The 21954-nt window shown below is 38.1% G+C and overlaps 1 protein-coding gene across 1 annotated transcript in view; it reads left to right on the forward strand.

Moving 5' to 3' along the window:
* IQCM (IQ motif containing M) overlaps nt 1-21954 on the forward strand; it is a 113219-nt gene that overhangs the window by 36026 nt on the left and 55239 nt on the right. Inside the window, 5 exon segments of the mRNA XM_074864956.1 lie at nt 1120-1193; nt 6863-7043; nt 7349-7356; nt 8392-8527; nt 11556-11703. Coding sequence (XP_074721057.1) covers nt 1120-1193; nt 6863-7043; nt 7349-7356; nt 8392-8527; nt 11556-11703 — 547 coding nt within the window.

Raw genomic sequence — 21954 nt, forward strand, 5'->3', positions numbered from 1 at the left:
TTTCATTGCTGTATTTGCTGAGAGTGTATATCATATACCATTTTACCATCCATTGATTCAGTATCATAAAGTCTAGGCAACAGAGGTAATAGATCAGGAATGAAATCTTGAAAGTATGGGAAAGGCTAATAAAGAATAATATATATTTTATTCTAACTCAAGAACTAGAGGGGCCTGATGAAATCATCAGGTAGCAAATTTAGTGTAAAAATACAAAAATCTTTTTCATATAATGCATAATTGAATTGTGGATCTGTCAGCCACAGGTGTTGTTTCTGAAAATAGAAAAGGGATCAAAAATGGATTAGACAATTTGATGTCTGATTGGTTATTCAGTGGCTATTAAACATGCGGGTATAGATGCTGCCTCTAGCTCAGTCACCAAACTGCTGATAATCAGAAGTCTATAATGGGGACGAATAACCCTTGAAAGTGCCATGTTTCTTATGCGTGCCATACTCCTTTGTTGGCCATTGTTAGGAAGAGCATATAGGGATGGGTGGTATTTTGATGTGACGTCAGATTTCTTTAACACTCTTTGTTTATCACTGTGTTTCAGGAACATGGGAATTAAAATGGCAAGGACATCTGAGGGGGTTATACTTACATGCTTCAGTTATATACTGGGTTGTTCCTTTTTTCTTCTTTTCTTTTCTCTGAGTCTTTTACAGATGATGTAACCTTTTTAAGAGGTACCCAGATCAGAAACGTACCACAACAAAAGCCAAACACCGTGGTCTATACAAGTGATAGCAAATGTTTGTAGGTTTTGTGTTTTCATAAATCATTAAATGAAAACACTGTTAGAATTATAAGGTAACAGGACAGAGAGTAGTCATTGAGGAGATGGAAAAGGGAAAGCAGTATTTCCCCTTTTTGAACATGTTCATCTGAGCTTAAAGCAAAGTATTGCTAGGTTCATCCCTAACATTTGCTGTGTGTGCTTAGGTTGGGTTTATTTCTTTGAACTTTTTAGTTTTGCTCAGTAAAGCTGTAAGTCCTGTCTAAATTTAGAACCTTTTAAAGTATATGTACAGTTCTTGAAATATATAGCAGTTGTGAGCTGTCTTAGATGTTACCTATCTAATTCACTAGGTCTTTCTTCTTCTGCCTTTCCAGATTAAGGTAGACTTCCAAGCCAACAAAAAGAAGAGTGCTGCATCAAGTGTTAAGTCAGAAAGGAGGAATATAAGGTGCTTTTTTCCTATTCATCTTTTGTAAAAATGACAACAGATGAAACTGATGTACTTATTTTCAAAGTTATTTCTCAGGGTTTTTTTGAAATTGAATTGAAAACTGATAAAGGCATTAGAAAATATGAATAGGTCTTAGTCATCTATTTACACTATATCCAAGTAGAATCCATAGATTCTCAATGTCATTAAGTTGCAAAACCTCAGAATGGTGATTCTGGGTTCTTCTGTGTGAACGGGGTCTGTTTATCTGATGTGTATATTAACTTCCCATTAACATCATTGCAGCCTCAGGAAATCAGGCAAATTTTAGTATCAGGCCCTGAGACCAACTAAATTGAGCCCACTGAGGCTGAAAGTGGTGTCTTCAACTGGAAGTGAAAGCTGTTGTTGTGCATGACCTTAAGGCTTGTCTTTATGCCTCCATGTTGTTTTACTGTCATATTTTGTCTTCTGTGTACATCCTGGCTGAATCATTTGGGATGTATCTTTGAGTTTAAGCAATGTTTCATCACCTTCTTAATTTATGTCTGCATGAATTGTAATTAGCTGGTCATCAAAATTCTACTCAGCCATACATTGATTATGTACATGCATATCTTCAGATTTTATTTGTAAAGTGATAATTTCTGGATTGAGAACACACTGACACTTATGAGTAATCATTGGGCTCCAGTTCAGCACTCCATCTGTATTCAACAAAACACTTAAGCATACGCTTAATTTTAACTTTAGCTCAGGTAAGCATGCAATTGCCTTCATCCAAATTCAGCATAGCATTTTAAGTATGTGCCTAACTTTAAGCATATCCTTAAATCCTACTAAAGCTGAAATCAAACACATCCTTAAGTGTCTTCATAAATATGGATAACTACCGAATGAGGTTTGATGAAATGAACTCTGTTGGCCATTAAATAACAAGAAATACCTGTCCATGATTTCCTTAATATCCTACAGGCAGGGAAAATATAACAGAGAAATAAAACAATTTATTTGTGTTTTGAAATTCTAAAAGCTAAGCTGTGTACTGTTGAAGATAAAGTATTTTATAAACTGTGGGGGTCTTTCTATCCCTTAAAGAAGACTGTATCAGTAGAAAATCAAGACTTCATTCTCAGTGTTTCATATGTTCAATAAAATTCTGTTTCATTCTTTAAACAAGACATTTCAGATAATGTATCTAAATCTGTTTAAAATTATGATGAGAGTGCAAATGGTCCAGATACTTACAAAGAAAATGAGTAAACTGTATACAGGTGGTAAGGGTGTTACAGCTTATAGCATTTCTATTATTTTGTTTTATTTTCAGTGCTGAAGTGTTTGATTCACATCACTATTCTTTGTTTCATTCCATTTTCACTTTTGCTGCTTCAACCTCTACAATCTTTCTGCACTATTTATGTGAAGAGCGCTCTGCATTTTTTATTTCAGATCCTCTCCTATTGCAGTTCATGAAGTCTTTCAACAGTAGGCTGTTAATCCTTTGCAGATTAATATGATTTCAGTGATAATCCTTTCATTTGTTGAATTTTTAAGACATATAATCATTAAAGAAAGCGCTTGACAGATTTTCCATTAAAATAGTACAAAGCAGGTGGTATGTCTTTAATGTATGTCGGTAGCACTTTATGTTGCTCATTTGTAAAATTAAATTTGCAGATGAAGCAAATAAGTCTAGGGTTAGTTATTGGTCTTTTCTCTTTGGTATTACGGTTCAAATCCAGTCAAGGAAAAGAATTATTTGGGGCTTGCAGACAAACCAGGGTTAGAATATCTGTTTGAATACTCTTTTCACAACTCCACTGCTACTTTTCATTTAGAGTAAGGGTCAGTTTAGGTTCTGTCCCGATACTGTAAAGCATTAAGTATATGGAGAAAACGCAGGGTATAATTTAATATGTGAGGTTTGCTTTCAGGTAGGCAATAGGCGTTATTCCAGCTCTCCGTAAAAGGCTAATTCTTGTCTTCATTTAAGTTAAACATATGACTGAAATCCTCTTCTCCAGATGGAAGTGAAGTCTGTAATTATCTCGCAATAATGGCACACATAAATCTCTTGCCATTAGGGTTTTTGGTTTGCTGTTGATTCCCAGCTCACTGTCCATGACTGTCCTTTTCATTCAGATTCCTTACCCTCTTTTTGCCTTTTTTTCCCTCTGATATTTCCATATTCACTTATTTAATGATTTCCTGTTCTTTTACGCACACTGATGAAACAATTGACAGGAAGAGAAGGCACTGGTATTAAAACACAGTGATACTGAGTACTCTTGTAAGCCACATTTTAGTTAAGATCTCAGAAGCAATGCTTAAAAATTATTATACAAACAGCAGAAATACTTTTTAGTTAGAGATCTGAAAAACATTCAAAGCTTATTAAAACCTCTTTTTAAACAGAGTGATAGTAGGTGTGGCCTATCATAGTAGGCTGAATTTTTGCGTTTATATACTGAAAACTCATAGATACTTTAGGCAGGAGGGAAAGGAAGCAGACACCACAACTCTTTAAGAAAATCAGGTCCTGATCTTGGCAAACCTTTAGCTGATTTTGTCACATATTTGCAGCTTTAAAATGATTTGGCCTTTGCAACAGCCAAAATAAGTGTCCTTTAATCACTTCCAACCTATTAACAGATGGGCAAACAGCTTTTATAAATGGGGCATACAAAATACTTCAATATCAGCCAAAACTAATTAGTAGCATTATCTGAACTGAAATTTGTAAGTGATAGAATATATATTAATGCAGATAAACTGTTTAATAGAAATTCCTTTTCAAACATCATGCTTGGTATTTGTTCTTCTCTATGATGTTCTAAACACCTATTAAATAAAACCCACTTTTTTTTTTTTCTGTTTAGCTATTTTCTTGTATTAAACCAGCAAATTTTCCTGTAAAAGTTATTGTTAGTGTAACTGAGAGAAATCACATTGAGCAAGAGGTAGCGTAGTATGCATTTTTTGTGGCATGTAAGAAAAAGAACAGTGTAACTTGAACACAACCTTAAAATAAATTAATCTTTAAGAACAGCACAAAATACTGATATAAGGCATTATTTATACAGCAGTGCCAGAGCATATTAAACATTTCTTTACACAACACTATTAATCAGAATATGTAAATTGCATGAAATTAAATTGTGATATTATAAAAAAAAATGCCCCATGTATAATTCAGTAGGAAGAGCCCTTCAATGCATCGCCATCAGATCTGCAGCACGAATTTGATTTTACAAAGACATCTGTAGTGCAGACAGCTGCTGTACCTAAGTGACGCTTTGATTGTACACTCAATCTTTCAAACAGCCACTTGTCCCTATCTTTCATATAATTTTTATTATCGTACATCTAAAAAAGAAGGTAATGTTTACAAAATCAGAATTGTTCTGAAAAACATTATCTTTAAAAAAATAATTATTTTTTGTTGATTTTAGTAAGACTTTCTCTCCTTCCATCTGAGTGCCCTGCCTTCCCCAAATAACCTGCCTCTACCTCAACTTACATAGTGATTTGAAGATCTTGCTTGAAAAGTCAAACTATGTCTAGAATTTGAAATAAATCTGAAAACAATGCTAAGAAAACATTTCAAACTTTTCTTTCTGTGAGACAGCACAATGGGACCTGCCCTCCCAACATAGATAACTTCCTCTGATAAACTTTTTCTCAAAATTTGGAAAGAAATAATCTATAGAAATACTGTGTATATTCTATATATACCCAATAATTCAGGTAGTTCCCTTCCTGTCCATATGACATAATGTTGTTCCTTGATCTTCAAAGACAGTGAATTTGATCAGTCCACAGATGTAGTCGTAGAATATCCTCATGCTTGGCATATTCTTATGTCTCAGAGTAGATGGGCATGACCTGCAAACTGGCTAGACCTGTCTAGAAAAAGTTGTGGTGATGAGTCCACTCAGAGTGTTCCCTGTACAACCTACAAAACTACAATTTCTTTGTAGTTACAATGCAAATTAAAATGCTGCTGTTCTCTGATAGAATCTCTGTGGAAAATAATAAATGCACAGCCTCTGCTGGTATGGAGCTGAATTAAGCTGGTAGAGGGTTCAATTCTTTGTTCAGTGGAAAAGGTTAGAGGGTGTATCAGATTATAAGTGAGTGGTGAAATTGTTGTCCCATACTGTGAGGTTTATATGAAATACCTGGAAGATTTTTTTAGCCAGTAGAGAGATCAAGATTGATGGAACAGATTTGTCTTTGTGGCGTAGAGTGGAATGATGAATAAGTGCAAATGATATTTTTTAATTATAAGAAGATGGTCTGATGAAAAATCCTGCAGGCTCTTGGCTAGAGGGAGAAAGTGCTACAGAATACCAGAAAATAACCAGTTTGAAATTCATCATCTAAGTTATTTTGTTTATAAAACCCCCAATATATTATAACCTCAAAGCCAAAAACAAACAAAAAACCCCAGCAAAAGACAAAATTTTGATAAATACTCAGATCTCAATTTCTCAAGCATTTTATCTGACTAGCACCTTAATTAAGACCAGGCATCAAAAAACATTTTAATCTCAATGATATTTCAAGCAGATTGGTTTAGTCTTGGCACAATCTGGATGTGGTAAGTAAAATTGCAACTGACTTTACAGCACACAGCTACTTATGACCTTAACTATAAAATGACTATTTCTATTCACAATTCAGAAAAAAAGAAAGCTCTAAATGTGATCGATGAAAAATCCTCAGCTACATTTTGGTTTAAATTTCTTCCAGTTGCAGTGCTTGAAATGCAAAATCTAGAATTTTGATTATTCATCACATATATTTTGATTACTTTCTCAGTTGGGATGTAGTCAAGTAATCACACAGGAGGACTGTAGAGGTGAAACTTTGGAGAGTTCCTTTATACTCATTCTGTATGAAGACAAAATTGAGAGCTTTTAGGGTTTTAAAATTACTTTCACTGTAATTTTGCTGTAGCAAATACACATACAATTCAGGTTATTGAATATCTTGGCTTTTCTGGTATTTCTGCTATCTTGTTTTGACAGGAAAATCTCCAGTACAGCATTTCCTGGTGTGTTCTTATGAAAATGATTGGTTTTGTTCTTGTAAAATCTTTTTTTTTGGGGTGGGGAAATTTCCTGGCACCTTTAATGACTACACATTAATAAAACCCATGGAAGTTAGCATTCAGATGTAAGAGACACTTAAAGGTTTCAATGTGTGTATCTGATATAGTTCGTATTATCAGTTCAATTGTAAGAGCTGGTAGGCAACTTATTTTTTAGTCTTACTCAAATTAATTTTTTTGAAATAGTGTATTTTCACAAAAAATATGACTTTTTGTGTTCTCCGTTTTATAAAAAAGCTGTACAGTTGAATAGGAATTCAAAATGTTAACAATGTTGAAAATAATAACTTAATCCTTATAGTTTACAAAGCCATGGGCATTGTGCAGATCTACGCAGCTGCAGCAGAACAGTTGGCAAGCAGATTTGGATGCTAATTCTGTAATTGTAGATGGTAAATGACCAACAGTTCCTTTTCAATCTTTTCAAGCTATTCATGTAAATAAAAGGATTCTATGTGATTCTGTAATTATTTTAGGTGCACATTACAATTTGTCTTCTAGAATTTTGATTCATAGTTCAAGAATTTGTCCACCAAACTGAAAAAAGAATCTTCTGTACACTGATTTGTAGTGACAAATGCCTTGACCTTCAAACTCAGAAGAAACGTGTAACTCACCAGAAAGTCTTTGAAGCTTCTCGTGATAGTAGAAAGCATCCTAGCAGTAGAGAAGTACTTAAAGCAGCCATTTGCATTCAAAAATATGTGAGAGGGTGACTTCAGCACAGGGCATTCAGGAGAGTAAAGATTAAGGTAATGTATTGATTGTTTAATCCGTGTACCCCTTATATTGTAGTAGTGTAAGAATTCTTGATTATTACTATTTTGCTATGAAAAAAACCCCCACACAACTAGTCTTTCTGTTACGGCTGTTCTGCACCTTCAGGATTAGGGAAAATTCAGTGATAGTGAGTGCTCTGCTGGGACCCATTTCCATCACCTGGTCTCAAGAAGGCTCTCTATTAGTTTTTAGAAGGATGTGTGGGATATTTGATCCCTCTGCCTTCAGAGAGTCTTGGTATACATGCATATTGTACTGTTAATTCTGGCGCTTGCAGTTTTTCAGGTAGGGAAAACAGGTTGTAACTAAACGGACTGTTCATTGCACTCTTCTTCCACTCTGTTTTAAGCTTCAATTACTGAAAAAACCCAACATGGTTTCTATAGTATAATTACTGTTTTTCATGTTTGTCATCTAGTATTGCTAAATGAAATGCCAGTTCCTGAGAAATTACATACTAGAATGCCATAATATGCACTTTTGCCTTCTATCTCAGAGTTTATACCAAGTTAAAAGGGCTTATGCACATTGCAGGTTGAGTGCTAATGGAGGCCGCATAACTTCAGTTCAGATATTTTTCTGGTGATGTCTAAGCCTCCTATCTAAGGAGTATACCATAAGAAAACTTGTACCTAATTCAAATAAGTGGGTCAAGTAGGAACTAAGTTATCCATTAAACAATGTGTTTTATTAGTTTTCCATAATCCTAAACTAGGGTAATAAAAATCAGGTCATATTATTTGGCAATCATCAACCTTTAAAAATATTCCTTCACTTTTTATACTGGAGGAGAGGAAGTTTTTGATGCTGATATAATTAATGATGAAGTGAGACAGCATTTCTTGATATCTACCCCTGGGCTGTAGGAAACAAGTATGGATTTTCCTTCCCACAACATACTTTTAATGAAAAAAATGAATGTTGAACACAGAGTTTCTCACCTTGTCAAGTTTCACTGTTCCACTTTTCCTCTGCTGAGCTACAGAACCTTGTCTTTCCCCAAGACTTTGATTATGTGCAGGTAGTATTTCAAATAGTTCCCCATCTACTACTTTAATTTGGAATAAAGTGTTTATCCAAAAATAGTTTTATCCAATCATGTTTGGAAAGCATGATCCCTTATCAGCACTATGGAGTAATTGTTTTTACGTATCTGTCCATATGAGCTTACAGGAATGGAATTTGTTCTTGCTTTTTTAAAAGATTTTCTTATATGCTGCACACCTCTCAGTTCCACCTCCTCATCTGTTTCTTTAGTCACCCTTCACTTGTTTCTCGCAGTAGTGAAAGTGAAACATATCTGTAATTACACTCTACAAGTCATGGGCCATCCTTGCCAGCAGTTGTAAGGTACTACCATAAAATGATAGCCTGCATTAAACGTCGAGCTGGTGTTTTGGATGTCTCTACATCACTTTGCTATTTTGAATTAGAGGAGTGGATGGACAAAAAAAAAATGTAAGTCATCCCATTTTTTAATAGAATTATCTTTTCTTTTCATTTTAGTAGCCTGTCTATTCCTGTCATATTCCATGTCTGCAACACAATTATTTTAAACTGATTTTTGGTGCAAGGAAGGTTTTATGTCTCCATATGCACAGCTGCATTTCTAAGGTGTCATTCTGGCACTGCAGAACTGCAGGGTTTATCTTAAATAAAGAGATTCTCCTGGTCACTTGAGGAGGAGATTAATTATTAACTATTATCATTAACTATTTTATCTCTTGCACGCTGCACTTTGTGATTGTATCGTGTTGTGGTTCTTAGACTGTAACTTTGTTAACTGCTGAGTGATGGGCAGTGTCACAGACTGTCAGGAAGGAGGATTTGTAATGAGATAGTAGGTGAGAAAGTACAAAACTATCATCACAATTGTCTTAACACTTTACCCTTTTCATTCATTCTTGACAAGATATTTTTTTCCTAGTATTATTGCCCAATTGTATTTTTGGGGAATTGTGTGGGAAAGGAATAACACTTAAACATCTCACATTATTAAATAAATAACTTGTGTGTTTAGAGAGTCTCTTTAAAGAAGATCTCTCTGCAGATTTTTTTTGAGCAATCCATGTATTATACATTTTATTCATGGAAATACTTTTTATACCTGCTTTCATTTCCCCTGTTTCCTCATTAGTTTGATGGCTTACTGTACAGTCAAGCAAGCGTGGTAGAGAAGATAGATGTTGTTGTTCATCTGTATGGTGGAAAATTCATGGACACACACAATAGAATAAACAGCAATGGTCAGGAGAAGCATAAATGACAATAGCTTGAAGGCATAATCAGGAAGGCACAGACACAAGGGCTGCTTCTCCTGATGCGTAAGCAGAGAAGTGTTGAAAGAAGAGGAGATAGTTGACAAAACTGCCTGTTCCTTAGCTCCAGATGCTTTCCTCCCTGCCTTCTGCATTCTTCTGAATGCTTCTATTTGTGTAGTCCCTATGACCCCAAGGATTATATGAAGATATTAAAGAAAATATAAAGCAGTTTAGACTGCAAAATTTAATCTAAGCTTCCTTTTTGTCTGATCCATTGCCCTTCAAATTCCTCTTCCAGAGTAAGAGGTGACTGTCTCATTACAGAGTATATTTAAGATTAGATGAGTGCATATACTAGAAAATCACTTTCCTCATGGGAAAAAGCTGAGAAAAGAATTAGTATGAGGTTTCAACCATGCATCAAAATGCAGTACTGCAAGTTGGACTTAGGTGACCATTTTCATACCTAAGGGTTAGAAATGTACCACTTTTTTTTTCTTTTTTTTTCTCTCTCCTTTAAATAGGCATTAGCATTCCAGAGAAATAAAAAAGTATTACCCATTAAATACTGGAATTAGATTCTAATTGATTCTTATGCCTTTTGAGCTTGATATGTATTAATTGTTTATAACTTGATTCCCATTTCCATTCAGTCCTTTAATTCTGCATTCATAAAGCTTTATACTTCAGTATAAAGTAGGAGGATTGTAATATTTAATTTGAACATATTCAGTGGGTAGGCTTTGAGTTCCCTCCAAATGCCTTACAGATGCAAATCATGTAATCTGAAGATTTACGGCGTAGTTGCAGTTTTGACTTCTAAATTCCATAATCAGGTCTTATATTCCTAACTTCACATAGGAGAAAAAAAAAAAAAAAGAAATGTATATATACATAATTTGATTTTCCCCATATGCTAGAAAAAAACCTCAGTAAAACTAAATAATTCCTAAAACATAATCTATATCCTACTAAAAAGGGATAATCTTATCTAGGCTGCATAACTCATACTGTCTAATGCTGGCTGACTGAAAAGTTTGTACTACTCTTCATATTGTAATGAAATGCTGGTTGATGATTGAGTCACTGATGCTTTAATAAGAAGTCTTAAATTTATACCCTCAAAGCTTCTTTGTTTGTAGATGTGATAAGATGTTGCAGGACAATGTATTGTCTTTTTTGTGTTGTTTTATCTTTATGGTCTTCAAAGATTAGAGCGCAAACTCTGCCTTAAAGGGCATATGTTGTTTTTCTGAAATGTTAAGTTGACATTAATTTGCTCTGCTTTGAAGACAGAAAGAGACATGTTATAGATGCTCATGCATAACACAGAGTGTAATGCGGTCTATTGCTGTTAACCCTTACAGGAAAACTGGTGGTTTTGTTAATTAGTAGTAAATCAGCTAGACCAGTATCCTCTGTCTCTCAGGGAGAAAGATTTGCAGAATTGCACCAGTTCTACAAAAATCTGTGAGCTAGGTAGATCAGCTGAAATGTTCTGTGGATGGGAATGTATAGGAGACTGCAGAGTTTTTTATTTTTATTCTGTATCTTTTCTTCCCTGAGCAGTACAAAATAAATCACACAACAGCTATCTCTGAGTTAGTCTCTGACTGAAACTATATTATTTAATATCTTAAATTTATGAAGAAAATAATTGACTGTGAGCCTACCGGTATAAGTCCTCCTTGTTCTTTTTTTTTTAAGTAGCTGTGTCAAGGTATCTATGGGCATTCTCATTACGATAATACTGGGGACAATGTCTTACACTGTGAGTTTTCCCCTTGCCTTTTACCCTAGGGGGAGCAGTTTAATATACTGCTTTACCTATTTTGAGCATATCTGCCAAGTACAAAAGAGTGTTAGCCACTATCATTATATACTTACCTCGATCTCTTTCTACCAGCCTAGTTCTGCAGAGTCCATCACCTTTCCATACTGATAAATTCTAATACAAGCGAGATGTTTTTCAGCCTAACTGTTCGCCTTTGCATTTGGTAAGGATGATGTGTGAGTTTCACTTTAGTGCAAGACTAAGTCAGCAGCAAACTACTCCATCACATGACCTCTGCATAGGCCTAGGTTTTCATACAAAGTTTACTAAGCGTATTAACTTGATTCTGAAGAAAATCTTTCTAAAAGAGAAGAAAAGATGCTGAAGAAAATATTTCTAAATAAAATCAGTGCCTAATAACTTATTGTGAATATGTATCTGATGGAAACTTCTTTTCTTCAGTTTATGAAACAGTGTTTTTCAAGAGAGAATTTGACAAAAAGAAGGACAGAAACCATCTGCCTGAATTTTTGGGAGACTGTGGATATTCAATACCTGCTAGTGTAATACAGCATGTCTTCCAGCTGGTCTGTCCAGGTAAGTGGTTTCTTAAAAAGGCTTTGCAATGGTACACAATTTCAGCCGTAGATGTTTCAGGCTTTGGGTTTTTTGCCTGTTTGTTTTTCTCCTTGCATGAGTAAAGAAGCTACTATTCTTAAAAGCATAGTCAGAACAAACCCTACCTGATGATGATCTTTTTAAAAATGCAGCATTTTATCATTATGCTTGAAATGAAGTACATTTTCTAGAATCCCACTGTGTCTAACAATGCTGGAATATAATGTCTCCAGGCAAAACTTTTCCCCCCTTTGTAAAGTCAGTGGTGCTTGCCTTCCAACATCCTTAAACAGATCAGCCCAACAAACTTTCACAAACATAGATGAATGTTTGTAAATAAAATAAGACATCACAAGGCAAGAATCAAGATATCCTGTACTGTAAATAGGAGGGAGATCATTACCCTTTAAAAATAGAAAAAAAATTGTAACTGATTAAGCCCTTCAAACCAATGTAGAGTCGCATCTTCCTTCTGGTTTTTCTTTTTCCCAGGGCAGTCAGTGGAGGACCCTGTAATGCTCTGTCCTTAGTGTAGAACAGCAGCAGCTCCTGTGTGAGACTTATGGAGATGGCCTCTTTGGGCACCTCACAAGTTGAGGTGGGAGATGCCACTTGCAATTTCTCCTCTAGCACACTTTAGCAGCATACTTTCGGTTTGTACTGACATATGTAGGTGCTGTGAACCAAAGCTCATCTAAACATGAATTTTTATTACCTCGTTGTCTTCCTCAGTTTGACAGTCATCACAACTGGGAGATTCTTGTGGACAGGGATCTTCTTTGGAGGTCGTGGTTAATTTTATGTATCAGCATTTCCAAAGAATGCTTTTAAAGTACAACTTTATTTAGTGAGAGAAACCCATGTTTAACTGGTGCTTTTGATTTGTTAATGACCTGCATATGGTTTCTTTTTATCACAATTTTTTATATACTTCCTTCCAGCTATGTCTCAGTTCAAGCTGCATCTTTGAGAAGGTGGTCTCTCCGAGTGTCTGACCACACATCATACTTGCACATTATCTGCTTCTCAGCGTTGACTCCTAGTAAAAGCAATTAATTTCTCATGGAAAATCATGTCATTTAGGTCACATTTCTAAGACAGTGTGAATAAGACCAGGTATTTTTAGTCATTTGCTCAGTCCCCATCACTATGGTAACAGGAGATTTTTGACTGGTGAGACAGATTTCTGTCTTATATCCTAGATTTGGGAGACTATTGCTACTTTTCACTGTGTTCACAGACAGACTAGGAAAGGTTCATGCTTCCCTACTCATTATTTAATTTATTTAGAGTCTCTTAGCTATGAAGTGTTATCAAGGCTTGTTCGGCCATTTGAGGCAGTGTGTAGGCTTCTTATTCATTTTGAGTTCAAAACTTTCCCAAATTATGAACGTGTAAATGATGAACGATTGCTGAAATATGGAGATGTGCCAGTGTCTAAAGGGCACCCATAAAATGATTTCTAACATGGAAGCGTTTTAAATAAATGGCACTTACCTCTAAAGTGCCCTCTTTTTCTCAATTTTATAATACAAATGTCATTATTTCTGAAGATAAGTTATTAACAGAGTATAACCTTGATAAATTGCCTGGGAGAGACACTGCAACTGGTTGAATGTTTTGAATTGGTGAATACTGATTTGATGCAACTGTCTTCTGTGCCAGTGCAGAGCATCCCATACCCTCACACTGCCTATTCAGAAATGGAAAGATAAGGGAGAGGGGGTGTGTGTCTGTCTGGGCACAATGGTGGAGAGATCTACTGACATTTACTATATCAAACTTTTTTGGGTGAATATTGCATCCTGTATGGCCATGTGGCTGATCCATGGAAGGTTAAAACAAGAAAAGGGATCCTGGCCTTGTGGCTGTTTAAGCTGAGCACAGGGGAAAAAAAATCAGGTTTGCTCTTGAAAATTTTTCCATTTCATTTTACTCTTACTGTTCTCTCTCTCTCTTTTTTTTTTTTTTTTTTTTTTTAATGAATCTAAACACTGCTGAAAAAACAGGACTTGTGAAAATAAGTGCCCAGATGTTAAATGTCCTGTCACTTTTCCATTTCCAGTAATGAAATGATGAGTATTGTCTTTGGTTAACAACAATTTAGGCAGGAAAAGCTTGAAGACTTTTTATTTTAAATGTTCTCTTGAGAGTTTTAATTACATCAGTCATACATAACTATAAATCTGATCTGTATGGGATGTCCTTATTTGATGTAAAGGTTAGACACTGAAGATAAGATAGTAAAATTATCAGGCTAAAACAAGAATATTTGTAGCAAAATGCTAATACTCATCATTATGAGACAAAGAGCTTGCTGTCAAAATATAAAATACCTGCAAAATGTGAATTAGAAATACTAGGTGGAATAGAAAAAGCCATGGAATATATGGAAGGCTGCTAGACATACTGTTTTGAGTCTCTGTGTTTATACAAGCAAAGCTACAATAGTTTGACCAAACGAGATTATAGTAATGACACTGTTGGGAGCTAAAGAAGACATTGGTACCTGGAGTGGCCTTATGAGTGCTGAATTGAGGCTTATACAGAAAAACATGTTTGTGATTTCTTTTGAAATCTGCTTTTTAACTTCTGGGGAACAAAGGGAACTTCCTTTAGGTCAAATGAATGTAACCACAGATGATTCTCTAGAGGTGTCTATACATATCTTGTTCCCCACAGTGTGGGGCAAAATAAGTGACTGCGTTACTAGCTACACATCGCTCACTGAGGAGTTAGGGACTAGAAATAATTTAATGGTTTTCTATCAGTGGTGAGGTTTGGCTGCTAGTTTCAAGAAAAAGCCAATTAAAATTAAGGTCATAGTGCAGTGATTTTTAGATTTCATACACAAGTAATGATGCCATTTCATCATATTTCAGACCAATTTGTGCTGCTACTTCATTCTGCTATTGGAAAAGCGGAATGCCATGCACTATGCAGTCAGGAGAAAACCTCAGCGCAACACTGCTGTACTTTGAATAAAATAGCAAAAATAGAGGTAATGAACCAATCAATTCTGGTGATATGCTTTGAAGTATCCATTGAAATTATACCTAATTGTTATGAAAAGTATGTCTTTAAATATTTTTCAAAAAGCAGTATTGTAGTCTATGTTTAAATATACCTTTTTTCTCTGATTGATTCAAAGTACTACATGTTTTTTTCAGGTAAATATTTACACTGAGTTCAGAGGAACTATGCATGCATGTGGGTTATGTACTGTGCTAGTTATTTTGCTTATAGATTTGCTGAAGAGTCTGGCACTAGTATCTTGTTATTTAATGTATTCTGCAGTCACTGGTATTACTGCTATTAACACTGGTTGAGACTAGGTTAGGTAAATAGTTGTGAGCCGATCCTCGTGTCTGTTGTTAAAGCAAACTGTTCACAGTTGCAGCATCCTGAAAATTCGAGTATTTTCAAATAAAATGTAAACACAGTAAGGATTTTTGCTGCAATTGGCCCTTCTGAGCTGCCTCTACTAAAAACCAGATTTTCCCGTCTTCATATCTGTGATCTTGATAACTAGTCTTGTATTTATACAAAATATCCAGTGTTTAGGCTGAGGATATGAAATATCACATATTCTACTTGAATTTGAATCGTTGCCTATAAGCCATCTGAATTTATACCAGTCTTGCCTCATTGCTGATTGTTCTACATTTACAGGGAGGTAGTAAACTGTCTCTTCATTTAAGTACAGAAGTGTCCAGAATTTTCAGATATTTAAATTTTCATATATAAGTAGAAGGTAAGGTTTTTTACAGGAACTTTTAGGTTGAAGACTGGTCTGGCTTGATTTGAAACAACAAATGATAGTGCAAAACAATGAACTCTAACAAACCATGTCAAAGCAAAGTGTCTTCATTAAAATCAATGCCAATTCTCTTTCAAGCTGCAGACTAGGGGGGAGATGCAGAAGGTCCCCAGGATTTGCTTCCTTGCATGAAGCTGATAGAGGGTGGTAGAGCCATCCCACACTGCCCTTGTCATAACTAGTGGCTCAGAGCTTGACTCATGCTGAACCTTCATCCTTTTTCAATCCCACTGGGCTGTTCCATGATAACTGGTGCCTGTTACTGGGACTTTTGGAAAGCTCTCATGTTTTTGGAGGCTCAGCTCAGAAATGGCACTGACTGAAGCTTTCCTCAATGCACCCTACAGTTATTTTCTCTCTGAATTCTTCTTTACTGCGGTTCATATTTGTGACATCTTATGCATAAATTGTTAAATATAAACAACACCTAATAGCAATTTCTGATGCAGTCATGCCAGAAAAGCCTTATTTATAAAGCAGGACCCGTCTGTGTTGAGTACCATGCATATTCTGAAGAAAAATATGCTTCCTGCATCACTGATGGGAAGCTGCCTCTGAAAACTGTTTATTTTTCATTAAACAAAATCTTACAGGACAAGCAACAGGAAACTATGAATACTGTAATAGGAACAAAGGTGTAAGAGCTCTCACGCATCTGGCAGAACACAATACTCAGGAGTGAGTTTCTTTGTACTGTTGTTTAATAATGTTGTCCACACCAATGTGGTAATGAGCCCTGGGTCAGATGTAGGCTATCATTATGACCATTTAAGCCAAATATAACATCAAGAATTTTAAATTTCACAGTGGAAGAACTCTACAAGTGAGTTAGTAATAATGAATAGATGCATTAATAAAATGTCTTAATAGAGCTATTGCAAAGTTTTGTATTTCCTACTTAATGGTTGCTGGATCAAGGCTAAATGCAAATCTGATCTAATTATCCCTTTAAGTCTTAAAGGCCGTGGGTCATTCTCTATCAACTGCAGCAAAGGAAATAAAATGTCTATAGTACACCCCTCTCCTTGACTGCTGATTCTCTCCCAAAAGAATTACAGATTAGTATGAGTTTAAAGGTTAAAGAACTCCCACAACATCTGGAATGTTTGTCAACAGGCATGCAAAGATCTTTGCTGGATCCGAAAGCTATCTAATCAATGTTTGTCCACAAGCATTCTTTCTAACCTACCACATATATACAAACATAAGCCTGTGTTTCTCCTTTTGTTTTTCCTTTTAAAGGAAGGTAAATTTTGTGCTTAAGAACTTAATTTGCTTGAGTGTTTTGCTGTTAGCATATCATCAGTATGCTCCTCCTGGGGTTGGCAAATCGAACAGGAAATTCAGTTTTGGTTACCCACGCAACCTAGAGTACTCTAGGCCAGCCAGCACTATGTTTTAACATGGTTAAAATGTTATTTCTTTTTGAGAGTAATAATAGTCCAAAACATCATTATGGATTTATTAAGATGTTTTGATAATAAAGTTGAGAACTAAACAAAACAAATGTCCTACTTAGTTGATGAAGAGAGTTTTTGAAAGTCTGTTCACATTTTGCATCACATTTAGAATTATTCTAAAAACCTACTTTGGAGCAACAATGCAACTATCTGAGAAGTAAATTTTCTCCTTAAAATTCTCCTCTGTTACAATGTCTACAGAATAGTTGACAACAGTTGAAGTAGTAGTATGCTGACACTGCTGCCTGTCATACAGACTGATGCTGTCTTATTTATATTCTCCTGTCTTGTCTCTTCCTCTTATACCTAAGCTATAAAATCTTGGACTGGCTTTTTCTTCCATCTGTGTTAGAATCTGGCACTGAGGGTCTTGTTCTGTGCCTAGGGCTCCCAAGCACTATCCTAATACTAATAGATTGTACAAATAATGATGCATTGTCAAATCTGCTTTAAAGAAAGTTGAGGAATTTTTAAATTTAAATGATGGAACTTCTCTACACCCGTATAGGCAGAGTATAAGTCCTTACATTTGACTAGTGTCTATGCCAGCTGTCTCTCTCTGTCCCCAAATATAGGAAGGATGATATCTATCACATTGAATCCAGCAGCAGGTTATGACTGGGAAGCGTGACAGGATTGTGGTGCTTATCCATCAGTCTATGGCCAGTGGTGGAACACAGAACAGTGTTTGTACTGGTCTGACTGCTTCTGGGACCATCTGGCTGAAGATTAGGGAGAACAGACCTTCCCTGGGCCAGCATTTTTCATTGCAAGTGCTTATCACAAATCCGTTAGGTGTAACCTCTTGATGGAAGCTTAGCATGTTTTCTTCCCGGCTCTTTCTAATGACACCATTTAGGATCACTGCAATAGAGTGGCTTGATCGAGCTGCCCATCTTCTCTCTTAGCACTTCAGCCTGTCTCAGGCCAAGAAGGACAATTTCATCAGACCACATCCCTTTCCAGCTGGCAGTTTGTGTTTTCATTAGTGTTGCTACAGGGAATTTATATTTTTATATAAATATTAGTGGCTCAGTTTGCAATAATATCAAGTGCAATTCATTCCCTTGATACAATAGCACACATGTTTAAAAACTTTTTTAAAGATGTAAGTAAATTAGCATGTGTGTCACAATCAAATGGTTTGCAAATAACCATAATGCTGTTTTGTCTATTTTGTATTTGTGGACTCTTTATGTAGGAGATTTTCCAAATCACCAACTGGTACATGTAGGCAGCCCCCATTTCATTATTATGGACAAATACAGAAGTATTGTAGCAGTGTGCACCCACTGATTTGTCTCCAGCTCATCCTCATCTGTCTCTGGCTTCAAGTTTTCTCTTTGTTGTGGCTAGAGCCTATTCACTTGTTGAAATCTCTGACTGTTGGTGTGTTACAGAATCACAGAATCATCTAGGTTGGAAAGGACCTTGAAGATCATCTAGTCCAACCGTTAACGTAGCATTGGCAGTTCCCAACTACACCAGATCCCTCAGCGCCATGTCAACCCTACTCTTAAACACCTCGAGGGATGGAGACTCCACCACCTCCCTGGGCAGCCCATTCCAACACCTAACAACCCGTTCTGTAAAGAAATACTTCCTAAGAGCCAGTCTAAACCTTCCCTGGCACAACTTGAGGCCATTACCTCTTGTCTTATCACTCATTAATTGGTTAAAGAGGCTCATCCCCAGCTCTCTGCAACCTCCTTTCAGGTAGTTGTAGAGGGTGATGAGGTCTCCCTTCAGCCTCCTCTTCTCCAAACTAAACAACCCCAGTTCCTTCAGCCGCTCCTCATACGACATGTGCTCCAGACCCTGCACCAGCTTCGTTGCCCTTCTCTGGACACGCTCGAGTCATTCAATGTCCTTTTTGTAGTGAGGGGCCCAAAACTGAACACAGTATTCGAGGTGCGGCCTCACCAGTGCCGAGTACAGGGGCAAGATCCCTTCCCTGTCCCTGCTGGCCACGCTATTTCTGATACAAGCCAGGATGCCATTGGCCTTCTTGGCCACCTGGGCACACTGCTGGCTCATGTTCAGCCGGCTGTCAATCCACACCCCCAGGTCCCTCTCTGACTGGCAGCTCTCCAGCCACTCCTCCCCAAGCCTGTAGCGCTGCTGGGGGTTGTTGTGGCCCAAGTGCAGCACCCGGCATTTGGCCTTACTGAAGCTCATACAGTTGGTCTTAGCCCATCGCTCCAGCCTGTCCAGATCCCTCTGCAGAGCCTCCCTACCCTCGAGCAGATCAACACTCCCACCCAACTTGGTGTCATCTGCAAACTTACTGAGGGTGCACTCGATCCCCTCGTCTAGATCATCAATAAAGATGTTAAACAGGAGTGGCCCCAAAACCAAGCCCTGTGGGACACCACTCGTGACCGGCTGCCAACTGGATTTAACTCCGTTCACCACAACTCTCTGGGCCCGGCCATACAGCCAGTTTTTTACCCAGCAAAGCGTGTGCCCATCCAAGCCTCGAGCAGCCAGTTTTGCCAGGAGAATGCTGTGGGAAACGGTGTCAAAGGCCTTACTGAAGTCGAGGTAAACTACATCCACAGCCTTTCCCTCATCCAATAAGCAGGTCACCCTGTCATAGAAGGAGATCAGATTTGTCAAGCAGGACCTGCCTTTCATAAACCCATGCTGACTGGGCCTGATCATCTGGTTGTCCCGCATGTGTTGTGTGATGGTACTCTGGATGAGCTGCTCCATCAGCTTACCGGGCACCAATGTCAAGCTGACAGGCCTGTAATTTCCTGGATCATCCTTCTGACCCTTCTTATATATGGGCATCACATTGGCCAATTTCCAATCTGTCGGGACCTCCCAGGACTGCTGGTAAATGATGGAGAGTGACTTGGCGAGCACCCCAGCCAGCTCCTTCAGCACCCTTGGGTGTATCCCATCCGGTCCCATAGACTTGTGTGTGTCTACATGCTGCAGTAGGTCACTGACTGTCTCCTGGATTGCGGGGGGGGTCGTTCTCCCAGTCTCTGTCCTCTGGCTGAGGAGGCTGGATTCCCTCAATACAGGTAGTCTTGTTATTAAAGACTGAGGCAAAGAAGGCATTAAGGACCTCAGCCTTCTCCTCATCACTTGTTACCGTGTTTCCTCCTGCATCCAGCAGGGGATGGATACTCTCCCTGGTCTTTCTTTTGCTGTTGACATACTTATAGAAACATTTCTTGTTATCCTTGATTGCTGAAGCCAGGGTAATTTCCAGCTGGGCTTTAGGCCTCCTGATTTCTGCCCTGCATAGCCTCACAGCCTCTTTGTAATCACTGTGAGTGGCTAGTCCCTTCTTCCAAAGGCTGTAAACTTTCCTTTTCTCCCTGAGTTGCAACCAAAACTCCCTCTTTAGCCAGGGGGGTCTTCTCTGTCGCCGGCTTCTCTTACAGCACCTGGGGACTGCCTGTTCCTGAGCCATTAACACTTCCTTCTTAAAGAGTGCCCAGCCTTCCTGGACCCCTATACCCTTCAGGATCATCTCCCAAGGGATCCTTTCAAGCAGGTGCCTAAACAAGACAAAGTCAGCCCTTTTGAAGTCCAGGATGTCAGTTCTGCTTCCCCCTCTCCTGGCCTCTCTAAGAATAGAGAACTCTATTATTTCATGATCGCTGTGCCCTAGTCGTCCTCCGACCGCCACATCATCTACCAGTCCTTCTCTGTTCACAAAGAGGAGATCCAGCAGGGCACCTTCTCTGGCTGGTTCTCTCACCAGTTGTGTCAGGAAGTTGTCTCCCACACATTCCAGGAATCTCTGGGACTGGTCTCGCTCTGCTGTGCTGTATTTCCAGCAGATGTCTGGGAAGTTAAAGTGTCCCATAAGAACAAGGGCAAGCAATTGTGAAATTTCTCCTAAATACCTATAGAATATTTCATCCACCTCTCTGTCCTGGGTGGGTGGCCTATAGTAGACTCCTACTACAACATCTGCCCTGTTGGCCTTCCCCCTGATTCTAACGTAAAGACACTCTACCCTGTCTTTGCTACACTTGTGCTCAAGGCAATCATAACAGTCCCTAACATACAGCGCCACCCCACCACCTCTCCTTCCTTGTCTGTCCCTTCTAAAGAGCTTGTAGCCCTTAACAGGCGCACTCCAGTCATGGGAGACATCCCACCATGTTTCTGTAATAGCCACAACATCATAAATTTCCTGTTTCATCACGGCTTCAAGCTCCTCCTGTTTGTTACCCATGCTGTGTGCATTGGTATACATGCACTTCAGATGGGCTGATGTTTTGCCCCCTTCCCCCTTCAGATCTAGTTTAAAGCTCTGTCAATGAGCCCAGCAAACTCCTGCCCCAAGATCCTCTTCCCCCTCTGGGACAGGTGCATCCCATCTAATGACAAAAGTTCTGGTGCCCTGTATGCCAGCCCATGATTGAAAAATCCAAAGCCCTGATGGTAACACCAGTCTTGGAGCCACAAGTTCATCTGTTGAGTTCTCCTGGATTCTTTTTCATCCATCCCCCCAACTGAAGGGATGGAGGAGAACACAATTTGTGCCCCCGACCCCTTAATCACTTTCCCCAAGGACCTGAAATCTCTCTTAATTGCTTTAGGACTTGTCCTGGTAATGTCGTCACTACCTACCTGAAAAACCAGGAGAGGGTAGTAGTCCTTGGGTCTCACTAGAGTGGAGAGTTTTGCCTTGAGGTCCTCGACACAGGCCCCAGGGAGGCAGCAGACTTCCCTATGAAACAGGTCCGGTCTGCATATGGGGCCTTCGGTACCCCTCAGAATGGAGCCACCCACTACAATGACTCTTCTGGGGTTCTTTTTAGAACTGGTTTTAATACCTGGTCTAGAATGACCCAGCCTCGGTGGACCTTGGTCTTCCTCCTTGTTTGTCTCATTTTCTTCCTCCTTCTCTTCCTCACTCAAAAGTTCCAGGGCCCCAAATCTATTGTGAAGGGACACCATGGAGGGTGTGGGAGGTCG

Source organism: Strix uralensis, chromosome 4 (assembly GCF_047716275.1).
Source record: "Strix uralensis isolate ZFMK-TIS-50842 chromosome 4, bStrUra1, whole genome shotgun sequence".
In the NCBI taxonomy this organism is placed as follows: domain Eukaryota; kingdom Metazoa; phylum Chordata; class Aves; order Strigiformes; family Strigidae; genus Strix; species Strix uralensis.